The 18,670-nt window shown below is 39.3% G+C and overlaps 3 protein-coding genes across 5 annotated transcripts in view; 1 reads left to right on the forward strand and 2 right to left on the reverse strand.

Annotated features, from left to right (window-relative positions):
- The window catches only part of CUNH12orf73 (chromosome unknown C12orf73 homolog), a 3,257-nt gene extending 2,995 nt beyond the window's left edge, over positions 1–262 (reverse strand). Inside the window, exon 1 of the mRNA XM_009288422.1 lies at positions 239–262. Coding sequence (XP_009286697.1) covers positions 239–262 — 24 coding nt within the window. The remainder of the gene's footprint in view (positions 1–238) is intronic.
- A 1,484-nt stretch (positions 263–1,746) lies between these two features.
- Positions 1,747–12,847, forward strand: TDG (thymine DNA glycosylase). Of its 2 annotated transcripts, none has more exons than XM_019474410.1 (9): positions 1,747–1,969; positions 4,706–4,935; positions 5,444–5,513; positions 6,885–7,020; positions 7,100–7,182; positions 7,265–7,359; positions 8,938–9,109; positions 9,431–9,559; positions 10,625–12,847. In XM_019474410.1, exons 1-9 carry the CDS (start codon positions 1,876–1,878, stop codon positions 10,762–10,764), a joined length of 1,149 nt encoding a protein of 382 aa, XP_019329955.1. In that variant the 5' UTR covers positions 1,747–1,875; the 3' UTR covers positions 10,765–12,847. The 2 variants fall into 2 exon arrangements, with proteins under 2 accessions (XP_019329955.1, XP_019329956.1); XM_019474411.1 differs by having other exon boundaries at positions 10,628–12,847.
- Positions 12,848–13,233: 386 nt separating this feature from the next.
- GLT8D2 (glycosyltransferase 8 domain containing 2) overlaps positions 13,234–18,670 on the reverse strand; it is an 18,504-nt gene continuing 13,067 nt past the window's right edge. For both annotated transcript variants that reach the window (XM_019474412.1, XM_009288383.1), the window contains exons 7-10: positions 17,190–17,302; positions 16,377–16,543; positions 14,379–14,491; positions 13,234–13,548 (exon numbers count right to left, since the gene is read on the reverse strand). In XM_019474412.1, the coding sequence (XP_019329957.1) occupies positions 13,376–13,548; positions 14,379–14,491; positions 16,377–16,543; positions 17,190–17,302 (566 nt within the window). In that variant the 3' untranslated portion in view covers positions 13,234–13,375. The remainder of the gene's footprint in view (positions 13,549–14,378; positions 14,492–16,376; positions 16,544–17,189; positions 17,303–18,670) is intronic.

An 18,670-nucleotide genomic window follows, 5' to 3' on the forward strand; every position in this document is an offset into this window, starting at 1 on the left:
GTGGACGTATCTTTTTCTCTTCTCTCTTTTCTCTTTCCTTCATTTTTAGCATGAACTGAAGGGGGGTTAAATCACTACCTTTTCCTCATGGAACTGAAAACATTTATTCCGGTGTTTCCATAATAATACATCAATAACAAAATACTGTGTTTCTGAACCCGTGCAAGAAAAATGATCTAAAAAAAAAATGCATATGAGGGTTAGAGGTGGGGGTAAAAGCTGTCTTTCATCTCATTACCGTGTGGTTAGAGGACTTGTTCATGATACGATGCAAATTTTCCTCTGTTTAAAGGGATGCATATGAGGGTTAGAGGTGGGGGTAAAAGCTGTCTTTCATCTCATTACCGTGTGGTTAGAGGACTTGTTCATGATACGATGCAAATTTTCCTCTGTTTAAAGGGAATTTTATTGCCTTTATACGAAGGAGACTTTATATGCACATAAAATAAGAAGACGTATTACGAGAAGATTTCTTGTTAGAGACTGTTCTTGGGTTAGACGCTTTCGCGTCTTTCTTACTCACTCTGTTCTGCTCTGTATAATTAAGCATTTATTACATTATGAACTGGATTGTACATGTCTCAGTTGTGTTTCCTAATACAAATCTGAGGATCAGTTTTGTTCTGTTCAGTAACTGCACAAGTATTTTATATAAAATGGAACTCTTCCAGCGGGAGGGGTGAGGTATTTACTGTACTCTGAAAATCCTTTGTGACTTTGTTAGGCAACTTCCCCAGGAATCTGACAGACCTACGTTCAAATTTATTCTCCTTGATTCAGGGCAGGTATTTGGTTCAAAATCAGTGGCCTGATCACAAGACCGTGGGCTGTTCTGGCATAAATCTGAGTTACAGTGGGATTCTTAAATATTCTTAAAAACCCATTGTGTAATAGAGAATGGTCCCTTCTTTTGAGATATTTCTGTATATCTAAAAATTATTTTGTGTTTTTCTGAATAGCTCTGAGGTGATAAAATTATTTCATGAAAACTTACTGTTCATGAAATCTTTTCTATGTGTTTGTATGGCAGTAGAATCTATGGACAAGGCGGTGGCTGCATAGGTAGAAGGGAATGACAGTATGAAGCAGAAGTTTGTGTTGGGGTGTGTGGGCTGTACGTGACTAATAAATGTGTGGAGCAAAAGAGCTGTATATGGAAAAATGTCTTTGTGCATGGAAGGAGACTGAATGTGTGTGTGTGTGAACACTTCTGCGTAGAATAAGTGCAATATTTCTGTTAGGATCCAGTGCGGGATAACTGGACAACATCTGCCACGCGATTTGTTAAAGCTGTTTAATAATCTGCATAGTAACTAATGCTGTGTGTATTCATAATGCTTTGTAGACCAGAATGATTTATCCATTCTGTATCATATCAGACAAAGTAACTGATGTAACATTAAGAAAATCTAAAACTTGGGCAACTTGAAGTCCGGAGAGTTTTAACTCGCTTGTGTTGTAAATTGTCGGTATGTTTGATAGACAGTTTGCCTTGGTAATGTGTGCTACATAGTGGTTTTTGAGAAAAAAAGGGGAAAAGCCCTATGCTTCACTTATAAATGTTGTGATTCTTCCACATTATAGTAATCACGAGAGAACTGTACTGTTAATGTTGGGTTTAACATCCCCTGATACCAGCTAAGCACTCAGACTGCTTAGTGGATTTGGATAATTTACTGCCTTGTTAATAAAGTCGTTGGAGAACTTAAATGCAGTACATGCCAGCCTTGATAAAGATTGATGTTTACAGTCTGTTTGGCACATCGCTAAATTTCTAAATTGCTGATAAATTATGTCTCTTTTTTTTCTCCCTTTCTAAGATACTACACGTATCTTCAGCAAGCTCAAGCTTTTTACACGTTTCCGTTCCATCAAATGATGACTGCAGCGCCTAACATGGAAATCATGACTGAGCAGCCGACTCTAGAGGGCGTTCCAGAGCCAAACATTGCTCAGGAGCCTCCAAAAGGTAGTTTGACTGGGCTGTGCTAAGGGAGCTAAGACATTAGTAACCGTCGGGGGGGGGGGGGGGGGGGGGGGCCTATTGGATTTCTTGATGCTCTTTGAGGAAGTATTGATTCATTGTATTCTTTAAGTAATGTTTGTTACCAGACAATTAAAAAGATAAGAAGTAAACCCAGGTGATAGTATTCACATTGTTCAGTCTCAAAAAATTATCTCGTTGCAGGAAGAGCAGATTTTTGTTTCAGTAGCTAAACGTATCATTTTTAGCTGATTTTTCGTGGGTTTTAATATTATGTTAGAGACATTATCTTTTCTCAGTCTGAGTTAAAAATATTTTTTAACTTCTGCCAGAGAAGTACAGTATAGTACTGTTTATTTGAAATATTTTTGTTTAAATGGTGTTTTAGTGTGTTGTAGTAATCACAAGTAGTTAATTGCTTATATACACTAAGGATTGATTGTTTTTAATGAGGTTTGTTTAAACAAATACAGGACACTTTCCAGCATTGTTTGTATGTGACACAAGTCTTGTACTTTATGCACTTGTACATTGCCTTTCTTTTCCCCCACTAGGATTTTGTACACTTAGGCTTTACACTAACCATGCCAAGAAAAGATCCCTTGTTCTGTTAGTCTTACGCTTGCTCTTTACCACATAAAAAAGGCAGTGATCTCTACCATGCTTAAGTTCTGATTCTACAGCAAATATTCACACACCAAGTTTCATCTTGCTTTTAATATATAGGTATAGGTCAGCGCTCTCCGTACCAAGGTAATCTATCAGCCAGTTCATGCAATGACATTGCTTGTTTAAGTGCATCCTTTTATAAGCGTCAATTTTTCTTTTTTAGTTGTAATGCTTGGCCAGATGAAATCATAGGAAGAAAACCTCCAGTTTAAAACAGTTGCAACTGCTCTATTTATTCACTGTATTCTTCACTACAGTTAGGACGCATCTTAAGTGCTATATAGTTAGGCTTCTTTTGCGGCTTTATTATTGGATAACATGATGTCACCATAAGCATGCTGTTTGACTGCACTTTCAAGTATTTTTAGACAACCGTAATCTTCTGTTACGAAGCTGTTCCCTAGTATTTTTGCGAGAATTGGAAGTTGAGTAAGGCCTTGAAAGACAGGGCTTGAAGATTTACCAAACGTGTGTGAAATTTACAGGAGCATATGTGAAAGGCAAAGATTTGGAGTCCAGCTACCTGCTGTGATGAAAAAAGTAAAATTTTTAGGATTAGCGCCTGAAAGGCTGCCCTGGCATTGTTCGTCTTTCATGACAGTGGCTGGTTGGTAGGTACCTGATGAGCATGAGAGTTAGGAGAACGTTATCCTGCTTCATCTGAAATACTCTGACTGCTCTGAGTTGGATGTATCTGTGGCATTTTGCCGTCACGTGAATGAAATACATCCAACTCAGAGCAGTCAGAGTATCTGTGGCATTTTGCCGTCACGTGAAAAACCCCCTAGTTCTTCAAGGGGTAGGAAAGAAAAAGCTGCTTCTGTGCCTCACCAAGTCTGTGCCTTTCTAGTCTTTTCTTCATTGTAGCTACACTATAGCTTGAGTACTGTTACTTACAGCTTTCCTAAGCAGTTGCTCCAATGACGCGGTGGGAATTTCACACGACTTCTGTCCTTCTTGTAAGAAAGCTGAGTGCAAACAAAAACAGCCCCAAAAAAGTTTGCAGACTTAGGGCAGTGCCCTGGTATCCACCGTATTTCTTTCTTATCTGAGGGAGAGTTTCGTCTAGAAATTTTGCAAATAAGATGAAGTCTCAATTTTAAAGCAATAGATTACCTTGGCTCTTTGCTGATTGCTGCTAAATATGTTTGCATACTTTTGAAGTTGTGTTCTGCAACTTGACATTATCAATGAACAAGGATAGAGAGCAATCTCTGGGTGGTCATGTCATGACCAGTACCTGTGCTGATTGAATCTCTAAGCTTTAGGGGCCAGAAGATGAGGAAGCTTCAAATCACTGAGTGAACAGTGATTACTTTATGTTTGCATTTTGTAAATAAAAATTAATGTTGAGTGAACAGTGATTACTTTGTTTGCATTTTGTAAATAAAAATTAATGTTTGGTGTCACTCCTTCAAATTGAGATCCTGAAGCTCTCATACGTCACCTTGCTATATGATGCACTGGACAGTATCTGTTCTGTAGACAATAAATTGTAAATAGCTTATGCAGCGTTCAGCCTATGTGTTTGTGTTCCTGACAAGCTTATACCTTACACTGTAGGTAATCCTTGAGACCTGTTGCTCTTGACATGCTGTTCAGTTTCTTCAATGCGTTATGTAATCTGTAACAAGCAACTTTCATATTTAGAAGCTGAAGTGTGAACAGTAGGCTAGAGCTTACTATTGCATCCCTTGGAACCTAAGCTTTGATGTTCTGGCATATTCTCCAAAAGAGATGAAACTGTTTCCAAAGGATTGTTGCACACAGCATGTAAACAACATAACCTAGTCACGAGGTTATTCTTGGTTTGTATCCTAAGTCAGCGTAGCTGCCTGTGAGTAGTGTGTGTGTCTGTGGTACAGAGACACCCAAGCTAGCTCTGTGTTGAGCCTGCAAAACGGAGATTCACCTGGTAATTGTTTAATGAATTTTGAAGGTAAATTTATCTGTCTGCTTTCTTTTTGTGTCCATACATTTAGCTCAGTCTTTTTGAATATCCACACTGCAATACTAGAAACGTACAAAAAGGATATTTGCTGTGTGTTTCAGAAGTTAAAAAAGGAGGAAGGAAAAGAAAAGCCAAAGCAACTGAGCCAAAGCAACCCAAAAAGCCTGCTGCTAAAAAAGAAAAATCAGCCAAGTCAAAAGGCAAACAAGAAAAGATCACAGATACTTTTAAAGTCAAAAGAAAAGTGGACCGTTTTAATGGTGTATCTGAAGCTGAACTTCTGACCAAGACTTTACCTGATATTTTGACCTTTGATCTGGACATTGTAATAGTAAGTAACTCACAGTTACAAGATTAGGTAGAAAAGTGAATAGTCTGTACTCGCTGGTTATGATTTTCATTCCTTCTGCTTACTTATCTATATTGCTTATATGGCAAGATCTTGCAAGATAAAGTATATAAACTGTTTCCTGTGTGTAGAGCTGCTTTGCATTTTCTGTTAAAAATCATAGTAATGTAGTTGTAACTTCCGAGAAGTCCAAGGCTTACATATAATACATAGTTATGAGAGACCGTTACTTGACACTTCATTTACTGAAGTGCTGCACCAGTGGCTGTAAAACACACTGTGAGCTGCTCTTCCGGCATTGCACATCTAAATGAGACACCGCTGTAAAATTGTCATTTTCTTAAAATAATGATGGAAGGTACCATTAACACAGTTTTGTTTATTGATGGTAACTTAAAGAGAATTGAGTAAGCGTCCTTACTGTAACTTGATTAAATTCCTGACTGGCAAGCCATGTTCTCATCGTTAAAATGGACTGGTATCTTTGTAGATTGGCATAAACCCTGGCTTGATGGCAGCTTACAAAGGACATCATTACCCTGGACCTGGAAACCATTTTTGTACGTTTTTGTTTTCCTTTCTTCTTACAGAATTTGCAGAACTTTGTTAGAACTTGTGGCATTTTAATTAAACTGGTTTGGTTTTTGGTTTTTGCCTTTTTTTTTTTTTTGATGCAGAGAGGGATTTTGCTTTTAACTATTCAAGAGTGGTTTAAATCCCATAACTGCTTCTGTCAAATACCATGCATAAAAAGGAATAAAAGAGGAATAATTGGTGACTTTCAATGCAGGTTTAGAATTGTCATGTAAACACAGTATTACGAGATAACTTCTTGGCGTATTAGTGTGCAACATAAGGAATAAAAATTACATCTCTAGTACTTGAGTTATCGAGGGTAAGTCAATAGGCATCAATTTCTGATACAAAATAAAACTACACACATTTTCCCAAAAATGCATTTCAGCAGGGCCTCTTCTGTTTGCATTTATTCATCTCTTCTAAACAAGCTTTCTGACTGATGAAAAAGCAAAAACCGTTGCCCTTTCCCAGTAGGCACGTGCATCTAGCACACCTGATTCTCCAGACAGATATTTTTTCCTAGGTATTTTTCCATTTAAATAACATTTTCTGCAGCATGTTCTCGTAAAGAAAGATCATACCTGAACTCTGAAATGCTCTGTTTTGCTTACTCGGAGCCATTTCAGCTGTGGAGCTCCATGTGGGCTAATTTGCAGCCCTGTGATACTCCAGCCAAAAGGCTTCTGGTGTCCAACAGACTTGTAAATCAGGCTTGGGTATTTCTCTAGCATTCTGCGGACTAGCCAGACTAATAGCTGCCTTTACCGAGAAGCAGACGGGATACGCATGCTCTGACAAATCCAGGTGTTTGTAAGCTTCCCGAATCATTAGGAGCTAGCTATGGTTAATTTGTGCTTAGATTGGCAGTGCACATCACCCAAACTATACTTTAATACACTAAATATGAATGTAAGATGTCAACAGGTTCTGTCAGAGAGGCCCAGTGCAAGGAGAAGCGATGGCAAGGTTGTAAAAGAAAACTGACGCTTGTTGTATTTGCTACATTCTTTCCCACAAAAATCCATATTGATCACATTCACTCCCTGCTTAAGTGAATCACAAAATGTAAAGCTCTTTCTGACTTTTATTCTAAAAGTCTGGTTTCCATACACAGGATCATGGTGAGGAATTCCTGTTGTTCACTGGGGATTTTCTATGCTCTTGCAGCAGATAAAGCAATTTTGGCTATTTTAAACTTTTCTAGATAGGGCAATAGTCTTCCGAAATTAACTGATGCTCTGTTAACATAGACTCTTCCTTTAGCATTCCAGTACTCTGATAGTCGAGGGGGTTTTTTGGTTTTGTTTTCTTTTCCTTAGAAAAAGGCAAAAGCATATCTTCCTACTTCACAGGGAAGTGTCTGTTCATGTCTGGTCTAAGTAATGAACAGCTGAACCATATGGATGACCACACCTTGCCACATAAATATGGGATTGGATTTACAAACATGGTTGAAAGGACAACACCTGGAAGCAAAGACCTCTCCAGGTAGGATAACAAGGGGGAATATTGTGCTTGTTAATGAGTTAATAGTTGTGATTATAATTTTGAGTACTTTCTATTTTAGCAAAGAGTTTCGGGAAGGAGGGCGGATTCTGATGCAGAAGTTACAAAAGTATAAACCTCGTATAGCAGCTTTCAATGGAAAATGTGAGAACCTTGATTTTTAAATGAAGTCGTTTTGTCAGTAGCTTTTTTTTTGTCCACTTATCCTATCTTCTTTTCATTTTAGGTATTTATGAAATTTTTAGTAAAGAAGTTTTTGGAATAAAAGTTAAGAACTTGGAATTTGGACTGCAGCCACACAAGGTGCCAGATACAGAAACGGTAAGTATTGATGCTGAGAAACAAAACCAGGGCACTCCATTTTGGTTATTTCAAAACTAACAAAGTCTCAGGACTTGCACATGCTTACGATAACGTCAACGTTTGCCCAAAGTACAAGGGATGTGGAAGGCTTTTACTTAAATAGAGAAAGGGGGATAGTGCAATTTTCAGACACATCTTTAATGCAGCTTCTTCAGACTTGCAGACTTTATTTGGGAAATGGTGTATTATGGTTAGTAGGTTAGTGCATTCTCTGAGGACTATCTAAAACATGAATAAAACATACACGCTCTTATGATAACTATTCTTTCTCCCGCTCTGGGGCACTACGAGCACCATGGTCACGTTCAATATCAAAATTCAGTAATACAAACATACAGGGAACTGGACACAGAAAATCAGATGAAAATAGATGACAGTTAAGTCCATCATTGTGCTATTAGACACTACAGCTACAGCATTACTGGATCCGGGCATGCCCAAGCACTTCCTTCCATCAGACTCAGTCTTCTTAAGCTGATTTTCAGCTTGAAATTAAATCAGACACTTCAGATAAAACAAACAGTTTGATGAAGAGTGCGTTAGTCATAGACGTCTAGTGCTGGAAGGTATCTCAAGAGACCAGCTATGTATCATCACAAAGGTTTGTTTAACCTGTTCTTATAAACAGGTTAAGGCAAAGGCAGTTACACTAGCTGCCAAGGTAGCTTATTCCAGAGCGTCACTACCTTGTCAGTTCAAAAGTTTGGGTGGTTTTTCTTTTTATTTCTGTCCCAAAGTACTAGTGCTGCAAGTTTAAGCTGAGTTTAAGCTGTCCTTCTCTAAAGGTGAAGTGTTGCCATCAGAGCCTGAAGAACCGTTGGTGATAAAGCGCTTGCTTCTTAAGTAGCTCTTAAACACTTCTGCAGTAGATGTATTTGTAAGAAAGATAAATAATCCTATTTACAAGTACTTGTTCGTAAATACTGCACGCTAATAAAAGTATTGGATACAGTTCCTTTTTTCTGAACTAACTTTACGTCTGGTTAGGGCTGTTGGCCCTAACAGATAGAGACGCTTAGGCTGGCTTCAACCACACGAACTCCAGAGTTTCAAACCCTGGCAAGTGCGATGCAGACGCACTTGGCCAAGAAGCCAGGCTAATGAACCTGTGATGCCTCCCTCACTGGTTTGGGGTGTTTGCATGCTATCACGTACTCCACTGGGGACTTTCTGGCTCAGAGCTTCGCTTGCTCGGGGAGCGCTGGAGTATGCTCCACTGTCTGGCATACGCTTGTAAAGTGTACTTCTTGTAACACATACCGGTGCCGCTTCTTCTGCAGCGCATAAACAACTGGTGAAAATTGTCCTTGCTTCAGCAGCTGATAATCAGTCCCTCTCTTTAGGGCAAGACGTCTAGCTGGCCAAGGAAAATGAAAGGCTCCTTTTATCCTCCCCCACAACCACCCGTGGCATTAGTTGAAGTTTGTACAAAGGGTTAAAACAGTGAGCTTAGCTGTTAAGTTATTCTCGATGCACTAAAGATTAGCTCATAGTTCAGGGACCAGTAATGCTGTTTTTCTTGCTCTTTGTCTCAAGCTCTGCTACGTTATGCCGTCATCCAGCGCAAGATGTGCTCAGTTTCCTCGTGCGCAAGATAAAGTTCATTATTACATAAAGCTGAAAGACTTAAGGGATCAACTGAAAGGCATCGCACCAAACACAGAGGTGCAGGAGGTGCAGTACACATTTGACTTGCAACTTGCGCAAGGTATAGTGGTTATTTTGTTAGTCCTTTATTAAAATGTAGTGTAACGTACAACACAACCAGCAGTTTCCCAAGCAAAAAGAAATAAGGAATTTAAGGGAAGAGGTGTGCCATCTTCTCTAAATCATGTGGCGTAGAATTACACATTCCACTCTCTTTTTAGTACAATCTTAATCATCTAAGGGGAGCAAGAATTATCTTGTAAAATGTGTGGCTGTTTTTTCAAGTGTTCTCCGATAAAAACACTCTGTGATCATTTTTGTTCTGAATACTAATAGTATACTAATACTAATACTAATAGATTGAGGTCTTCTCTTTCGGCAGAGGATGCTAAAAAGATGGCTGTCAAAGAAGAAAAATACGATCCAGGTTATGAAGCAGCGTATGGAGGAGCTTACTGTGATCGTGCACTGTATGAAAGCGAACAGTGCAATTTCTCTTCAGATGGAACTGGTAAAGTGCGGTGCTTGGGGCATTCAGTCTGTGAACCATTACTTATGAACAAATACTTAACTTTCTACCCTTTCAGCAACTTGCACAATTCATACAATGTATTTGAAGTATGGCAGCAGTTAAACTCTTACATAATTGAGGGAATGTATAGTTTTTGTGAGAGAAATGAAGAAAAGTCATTTACTTTATTTAAAATCAATCAAACCGTTTTCCCAAACTCCAGCTGACTCCCAGGATCTGACAAACAGACACAACTAGTGACTTACACGGTAAACCTCTTCAACTGCAATGACTTGTATAACTGCATCATGCTTTTTGGAGCAAAAGAGAGGGTTGGTGGTACTTTTTTTTTTCATTCCTAAGGAAAGCAAAGCCAGAGAATGGTGGAACAGATAAAATAACAGTGCAGTTGAGGTTGTTGCATTGCTGGCGGGCCAGATGAAGGAGCAGTATTGGAAGGATGAGTCTAGTAATCTAGCTGTAATTAAGAAGCTGGGAATTTTACTTCCCAAAATACCACCAACTGTAATTAAAAAAACAGTATGAAAAACAATGGCAGAAGCAGTAACTTCGGAGTAACCACCTTCCTCTGAAGTCTTGAATTTTCAGTCCTAATCTCACATTGAGAATTGAAATTGGCGTTCTGTCTACCCTACTTTGTCAAAGAGAATGTCCTTTTGAGAAGAAAAAAATTATTTATAGGAGTAGAATACCTCACTGCAAAGTGGGGTATTCTTCTAAACATGTAGACTCTTTAATTTATATATATGCAGTCACCCTTCAAAGAAGATTTGAAGAAATTATAATTTGAGGAAATGATCTGGATCTACAAAAGTAGATGCTCAACAGAAATAAGTTTGAACTGCAGCCTGAGTAGGTGGTTGAAAAACAGAGAGGAAAGATGGAAACTGCAAATCTCTCTCTATTTTTTTTTAGGGGTTGTTTTGGGGGGTTGGGGTATTTTTGCTTGTGGCGTCATCTGTATTTTAATCGTTTAGTTTTAGTTAGTGGTATCAACTGCATTTTTTTTAACTGTGTTTTATTATTTTTATGTGTGTGTTGTAGCAGGAAGCAATCCGCAGTACTGCGAGGGGTCGTCCTTCGGTGAAGTTCCTAATGGACAATGGATGACACAGTCCTTTGCAGACCAGATTCCAGAGTTCAGTGCTGGTATGACACGGGAAGAGGAGGGAAGCAGCGCGTAAGAGCTGTTTCTTCTCAGCTATGCATACATGCTGCAGTTTTAATGCAGTGATCAAGATCGGTACCTCGGTTCTCCAACTGAAGCATTTTAATAGTATTTTATCTCCCCTAGTTATTTTATTATAGTCCAAAGTAAGTGTGTGGTAGGCTCAAATCAATGAACTAGATAATTTTAAGGAACTGTCCAAACTTTTTTAAAAAAAGTTAGCCCTTTTTTGTATATGAGTTTTATATTTAATGTATACCATTTCTTGCAGTTTTTGACAAATTGCTTTCTCATTTGTGAAGATTTCTTTGGGGCGTTAATTTTATTCCATAAATTGTAATGTAGTAGTAGCGGCAGCAGTATACTTTTTACTGATGCCTCGGTATTTGGATATCTGATAATCCTTTTATATCCAGAGGGGACAATGGGAAGTGTACCCCTATCTTACATGAAGTGGTGTTTTTAATCGTGCACAGTTAAGCCAATTGTGCTTTTTAAGTCTGCCTTTTGCCTTCTTAAAAAGTGCAGGAAGTTGTGTTCTGCAGCTGTGAGTACTGAGTATTTTCTGGGTGGGAAGAGGGAGCTCTGTCTGTTTAGTGATTGGACCATATTCAGGATTAAGGGAGTGGAGACATCATCTCAAGTCACAACACTGGGGAGGAAAATTTGTGTCACACAGGACAGGGCCTAAATATTCTAGCTGAGCTGTCTTAGGGTAAGGTGTGCCTACCACTCCATCTCTTTCCCTCCTTAAATTCCAATGTAAGGAACTGGAATTCCTTTTAAAAAAAACCAAACAAACAAAAAAACACCCCAACAACAGTGGTTCTAGAATTCTGTGGCATTTAAACTCTGTCATATTTCTGTGTGACTAGTCTCTTCACCTGACCTTTACCAGGAGACAACCCCTTTGAACAGATTACATTGCAGGGAACTGAAAGACCGCGTTCCCTGTAAAAACCATGTACAGCTACGTTGTTTACATCAGGAACAATTAGCACAGCGTGGAAGAGGTTTGCAATTTAGCAGTTTTTAACATTCAGTTCTCTTCAATCTGTAAGACCTTAGAGGGTGTTCTCCTTATTCCTCATACAAGTAAAAAATACTAAGTTAAACGTAAGGGCAGCTGTTCCATGAATAAGAAGTCAGCTGTAGAAACTACAGCTGTCTTCTGAGGAACTTGCTTAAACAGTGCACATTTTTGGCCAATATTAGTGACCGAGAAAGAAATGAGATTCCAAGCTTGTGCCTAACCGTCGTCATCTTTCCCTCTTTTATCATGTGAGGAAGAGATGAAGTAAAAGCAATAAGCTGATCAAAACATTAAAGTTTTGATGATCTTATGACAGTAGGTGCTTCAAATACTTGAAAAAGAGATGCAAACAGTATCTCCAATCCACGCTGGTCAGAGGTTGCTGTACCAGTGTGTTTTATCCTTTCCTCACAGCCAGTGAGAGTCGTCAAGCATTGAGTGTAACTAGTTAGTGTAGATTCTAATCCTGCTGTAACAGCTCTCACTGAGATCACACGCTGTCAACCTGTTGTGAGGCAGGCGTGATGTTTACAGTTTTCTTCCCAAATTATGTGGCTTAATTCTGAGCGTCTTAAATCAAGAAAGTGTCTGTTATGATTCTGATTGTGTTTATTAGCTTCAGCATAAAGCTGTTCAGTATATTGTCAAAAAGGTATAGGACTTGTCTTGTCTGTTATTTAAAGTGTACTGTATCATGTATTGCTGTTTACATGGACGTTTTCCTGCAGGTGCTCAAAGTATCTTGCATCAGGGATTTGTTACAATTCAATTTTATTTTTCAACAAAACCAGAAGCATGTAACTAGCACTGCTGAGTATGTAGCACAGTAGGATATAACTACTGTAAGGCTATCCTGTTTGATTGGAAGGGAAAGGTCTCTTCTTTAACAGAGTCACCTACTAGGGTATCTAGGTATAAAATACAGTTCAGTGTACAATGACCATTTCACTAAATATTGCCCTTCTCCGTGTACTCCCTCAGAACTGGTGCTCTTTTCATTACAGTAATACAAAAGTTCTTAATCTGTCCTAAATCTATCAATGTTTCACAATAAAATCAGGAACTGTACTGCAGTGTCTTAGAATGTGCTTTTGCATCTTGCTCGTAGGGCTCTAAACGCACTCCAGGACACGTAACACACAGAAACACCATGCAACAGAACCCTACTCACTACAATGCTGCATAAGTTTTCATTTCAGGCTGTTTAATGTGGGCTAGACAATTAAAGACGCCTTGTACGTAATACTGCAAGTATTTCCTGTGTAGATTTTTCTACCAGGAGACATTAGAGTCTTATTTATAAAGACCTGACATTAAAACACACTGTCTGGCACTGAATTTCACCTCTGTAAACGTTTAATGAAAATACTTCACTGTCACGTAAACTTCTTTCCTCCCCTCACATGAAAGTCAAGATAATCTGAACTGTGTCACTCCAGCCTCCCTCTCCAGCCATAAGCACACAAAACTGATGGTCATTTATTCATATATTTAACAAATACTTAGTTTTCTAAGATCAGTTAATTGTACAACACGTTGCATCTATTACATACTGCAAAACATAATATATAAATGCATTTAAGTGGTTTCAGTATCAGCTATCGGGACGAGTTAATTTGAACTTCCCTGAAGGGTCAGGAATAAACCAGCTTTCCCAGAGATCAGTGTGAACACTGGGATAGTCCCAAGGTTTATATCTCCCATTCCAGTGAAGTAATTTAGCTTCTTGAAGAAAATGCTCTGAGTAACGGGTATCGGGACTCCAACCTGCATGGGTACATTAAAAAAAAATCCAGTTTTTAATAATGGAAGACACTATGGAGTGGGGTCAATTCAGTTGGGTTTTTTTTTAAAGTCTGATTAGTATGGTTTCACCTGTTAATACGCAACTAGTTGTATGATAGACTAGCTTTTTTCAACTTCATGCCTCTCTGATGCAGAATTAGAAAAAAAAAAAGCAAACTTCCTCTCAATGCTTTTAAGATTTTGGCATAGCTGGGGTTTAAAAAAAAAAAAAAAAATCCTTTTACTATTCATTTTACTATACCAGCTAAGCCATTCTCTTTTTCCCAGGATAATTCACCATTCCCAGGTGAAAGGTTAACTACATCCTCCAGAATGCTGACTACACACACACTGCCAGGCATCCCATCTTCTTCCACTGTGCCTACTATAAGAATGTCTGATTTTTTTCAGTCTCTCACTATATTCAGACCTCTCATGTATTCTTTCCCTAGTTTATGACAGTACAGGTTAGCTGGTCTTCAAACATGTAACTCTGTCCTTGGTATTTGTTTTTTTTCCTTTTTTATCCAACTTAATGACTATTAGGGTTTAGGGTTTTTTGCAGGGGTGCAACTATTTTGTTTTCTTGACCTGTCAAGATATTTGCATAATGACACCCGTGGGGAACCCCCACATTCTGCCCTACCCTGGAGAAAGCAGGACTGATGAGTGTTGGGGGAAGCAGGGATTATATACTGCGGATCCGAGGTATAAAGTAATGCGTTGGGGTAAAGTAACGTAAGGTCCTATACTGCAATCTTACAAACCACTTTATTTAGTTCCAACTGCAAACAGGGGGAAGTTAAACTTACCAAGATGTCTTACGTGCCACATAGGATTAATAGTGGAGTACTTTCCATGAAATACAATCAGCATTGGAGAGGTTGCCACACCTCCCCCGAGGGTGCTGCTGTAGAGGTTTTCCCTGCAAAAGGGAAAAAAAAAATGCAGAAAATGTTCAAAACCTCAATCAAAGAGTCTTTAGTACAACAGTCAGAAGATTAAAGGTGAATATTCTGGCAAAATTCAAAATGATTTTGAACAGACCCATTTTCAGCGTACTCCTCCCTAATGCTGTTAACTGCTTATACTTGCAACTCCAATTCCTCTTGCGTAAATCGTTGCTACCAAGTAAAATGGGAGTCAGACCCAACACGAAGCCAATTACTTCTACACGCTGCCTATAGTCTACAAGGCTGACAAAGTTTACAGTAGGAAAAAAGCTGTTAACATAAAGGAATCAAACAGAATTTAGCCTGGTTTCTTAAGAAAATGTACATGTTTCCATGTGTTTCATTCCCTCTGTCTTTCTCTCCCCCCCAGCTTTCAGACCCATAAATTAACTTCGAATCAGATTTGCCAAAGTCTAGTTAGTATAAACTAACTTCTAAAGGATATCAATTTCCTAAGAGTTTTGTGATAAATCCAGGGCTAGATAAAGCCAAATCACTGTAAGGAGAGGTGTTAGGAGGTAGCAGCCAGATGTCACAGCGTGCCAAAGGCCTGGCCGGCCGGTTGGCACATGGGCGAAGCCACCCCAGCTATGGGACGCTGTGCCACCCGCCAGCCCGACAGGGAGGAAACCTGGGAAGTATCGAGAGATGCTGAGAGGCTACAGAACAAAAAAAAGTCATAACCTCCCCTCAAAACTGGGTTTCAACTGCTAAGCAATTTATTTCACTGTCATTTCAAAATCCAGCCAAAAGGAACATGAATGTGTTATTAAGGTATAAAATCATCTTTGCAGATGAAATTTGCAGCAATATTCATGGAGTTTTCTGAAACTCTTAAAAAGCATAGCAATAGCTCGTCAGGATATGTTACATAAGCAGAATAAGAGAAAGACATTTGGCTTCTCATTCATTCACATGCTTATCATTCACGTCTCTCCTCTGTTCATTTCTGAAACTAACAAGCGATGGACATAGTCCCATAGCACAAGCTATTCGCTTTCAGTTTAGCCTTACTAAATTTAATTTAACCCTTTGCAGAGAGAGAAAGTAAACGTTAAGTTTGTAAATAAAGGTTAATGGTGAACTAACATAAAAAATGAACAGCGATTGTTTCACTGTGTCATGACTTACTCATGGTCAACGCCAAAAAGACTTCACATGCATCATTCACGTCTCTCCTCTGTTCATTTCTGAAACTAACAAGCGATGGACATAGTCCCATAGCACAAGCTATTCGCTTTCAGTTTAGCCTTACTAAATTTAATTTAACCCTTTGCAGAGAGAGAAAGTAAACGTTAAGTTTGTAAATAAAGGTTAATGGTGAACTAACATAAAAAATGAACAGCGATTGTTTCACTGTGTCATGACTTACTCATGGTCAACGCCAAAAAGATATCTTTCACGTCAGATTTCATTCAGCTATAGAAAAAGAAGTGTTTTCTATTGGTATTTCAGAAATACGGTGTCCAATTACAGTTTGGCTGGCATTACAGTAGGGGAGACCCCACACAAACAAGGAAACGTTCCTCCTCCTTTAAGCCAGCCTCAGGAAGGGAAGATCATAAGTGGCTTGATCCCAAGTCAGGTTGGTCACCCACAACAAGAAATACGTGTTCTCGGTGTCCCTCAGGATTAAGTGTGGTTTGTGATCAAACACAAGACTGGAACTCCAGGTGGCCGTTTCCTGGTACACGATTGGTCAGATTTAAGCAGATGGGAATTCTGCAACATGAGTTACTTCGCTTGATGAGATCTCAAAGAAAGACTGCTTGGAGTTAAAAACTTTTAAGAGCTTATAAACAGAAAATTAGACACTAAGCTGAGTATTAAAGTGCAAAGCTAGATTTCTCTACATACTCCACATTTCTTTGCATCCACTTTTCCAACTGCTTCGTAATCCGTTGATGTTTCCATTCAGTCATGTTAGCAACAATTACTCCAGGATTAAAGGAGCAGGTGCTGGGGCTGATGCCAAGATCTCTAATCGCTTGCTTTCTGTAGTCCAGGAATCCCATGTATGTGTTCTAAGAAATAAAAAAAAAAGTAATGTTTATCCCCTATGAATCTCTGTAAAGATAAGTGTAAATGCATCTCTACCAATCACATAGAGACTAAGTACGTGCTCCCACAGCTGAGTTTCTAGATGATGGATACCTGTCTTGATTTCCATATGACACAAGGCTGAAAGGCAGGATACTTCCAGCTACTGAATTACTTTTTCCACAGTATTGTTCCATGGGAGGCTCTTCCCTCACCACGTTTGTCCTTCTGTAGCTTACTCTAAATGATGTAGCGTCAGGCTTGTACAGCTGTAATGCTAGAGGGACTCGCTGACAATTCTGGGGAACTCAGCTCAGGAATTAGACTTTAAACCTGTTTTCCTGAGTTTCATTCCAAATTTGACTAATACAAATATCATATATTCTGTCTTCATCAGGTGTTCCATAAGTGCTCATGATCCAAAGAACAACAGACATTTAAATTATTACAGGAAACAACTCTGCATAGCATTACAGAGTTACTACAAAAAGTAGTTCTTAATTACCTGTAAAACTATTACAAAACTACAAAAAAAAACCCCAACCCTTCCACTTTGGCAAAAACGTGTAAAATCATCTTACATTTGTGGGTAAATACATTCGTTATTAGAATTCCAAAATGGCATCTTACCTGCATCCCTACACTTCTAACCATTTCATGTGTAGAAGGCAGATCACAATCATCTGAAAAAGCTGCAGCATGTCCAGGAGCTAACTTAGTATCGTAGAGTTCCTGGATGTCACCTGATTACAGAAAGGTCAAAAGCATAAGAAGAAACCTACTTCACTGCTACAGAGTTGATTGATAGGACAACTTCTGTTCTCACGTGTTATTTATGAACATACCAATTTTAGGGGATAGCCCAGATATTAACGAAGGCTGAATTTTGTAATATGGGACAATTTTCAAGTCTGAGTCCTGTACCTGGATGTTTAAGGTCTACCTGTAGATATTATCATCAATATTCAATACATCCATATTCTGGTCTGAATGTCCAAAACCAGCTACAGCAGAAGCCGATTAGACTGTTAAGAAGCCTGGTTACAAAATTACGCATTCATAGGCTTGCCTGTGGAGAAGGAGGGCACAGGCGATTTTTCTGAGCCTCTTCCAGTCCCACAAAAGTGCCACTTCCATCTCTTGCACAGATCAAGTTTTTCCTGGTGTTATTGTGTTTATACCTCCTAGCGAGATACCTGGATTCCCAGCACTGGCCAGTTGAAAAGTGCCTGTCACACTTGACCGTCCCTGCTGGCTTCACAGACCACCCAACTCCTTCCCGGTGGAGGGAAATAATGTAACGCATGGCATCTCGCTCATCATCTGACTAGCTGGTACCCATGATGTGCCAGAACAGTTTCAGGGCGTGTGGGCAGCACAGCGCTGCCACAGCAATTAAGCGAGTCTGCATCCAAACCCCCTACAGCTACCAGCTTTGCTGCTGGGCACAGGTCGGTCACAGGTTAAGATGAATTATCTTGGAAGGCCACATATGGCCCAGTAGCCTGAGGTGAGCTCATTAAAAGACTAGGAAGCGAAAACATTCCCCATACTGCCAAACAGGGAACTACTATTTCTGAAATAAGCAGAGATTATTTATTTGTCTGAACTCACCAGCTGGTTGGAAAACTTGGGTTAGGACTCATGCCCCACTAAGAAACAGAATTTGAATTAATGGGACACTTAATTGTTGAAGATCAACATGCCTTACTAGGTATTTTCTTCTGATTCTAAACAGCTTCCACTTTTCAAGAGAAAAGCAGAAAAAGAAAAAACAAAAATCAAACCAAACAATTCTGGGCTGACACCCCAAGTTCAGTATGTTTCATTCTTACTGCTGTGCAGAAAGCAACGACCAACAAATAAACGATCCCAAAGTTAAACCCTGAAAACCCCATTCACTCCTTACCCTGTCAGAAGTCTCAATCACTCCCATTCCAGAGACATCTGACAGAGAGCACAGTTTCACATTACAGCTAAGACAGGGGGAGCGGCTGCCAGAGCAGCCTCCCTCCCTCCCACATGTCCATCTTTAGTCCCCTCTTCTGGGCCCTATGATTGCGTGGCCCAAGGGTGAGCAAGTTAGGCTGGCTGAAGCAAAGAAACAAGGG

The sequence above is a fragment of the Aptenodytes forsteri genome, unplaced genomic scaffold, assembly GCF_000699145.1.
Source record: "Aptenodytes forsteri isolate BGI_AS27 unplaced genomic scaffold, ASM69914v1 Scaffold56, whole genome shotgun sequence".
NCBI classification, from domain to species: domain Eukaryota; kingdom Metazoa; phylum Chordata; class Aves; order Sphenisciformes; family Spheniscidae; genus Aptenodytes; species Aptenodytes forsteri.

Coding starts and splice junctions, on each gene's coding strand:
- TDG (XM_019474410.1), top strand. CDS start 1,876: ATGATGACTGCAGCGCCTAACATGGAAATCATGACTGAGCAGCCGACT. Junction 7,183..7,264: donor AGCAGCTTTCAATGGAAAAT/GTGAGAACCTTG, acceptor TTTTCATTTTAG/GTATTTATGAAATTTTTAGT. Junction 9,110..9,430: donor TGACTTGCAACTTGCGCAAG/GTATAGTGGTTA, acceptor CTCTTTCGGCAG/AGGATGCTAAAAAGATGGCT.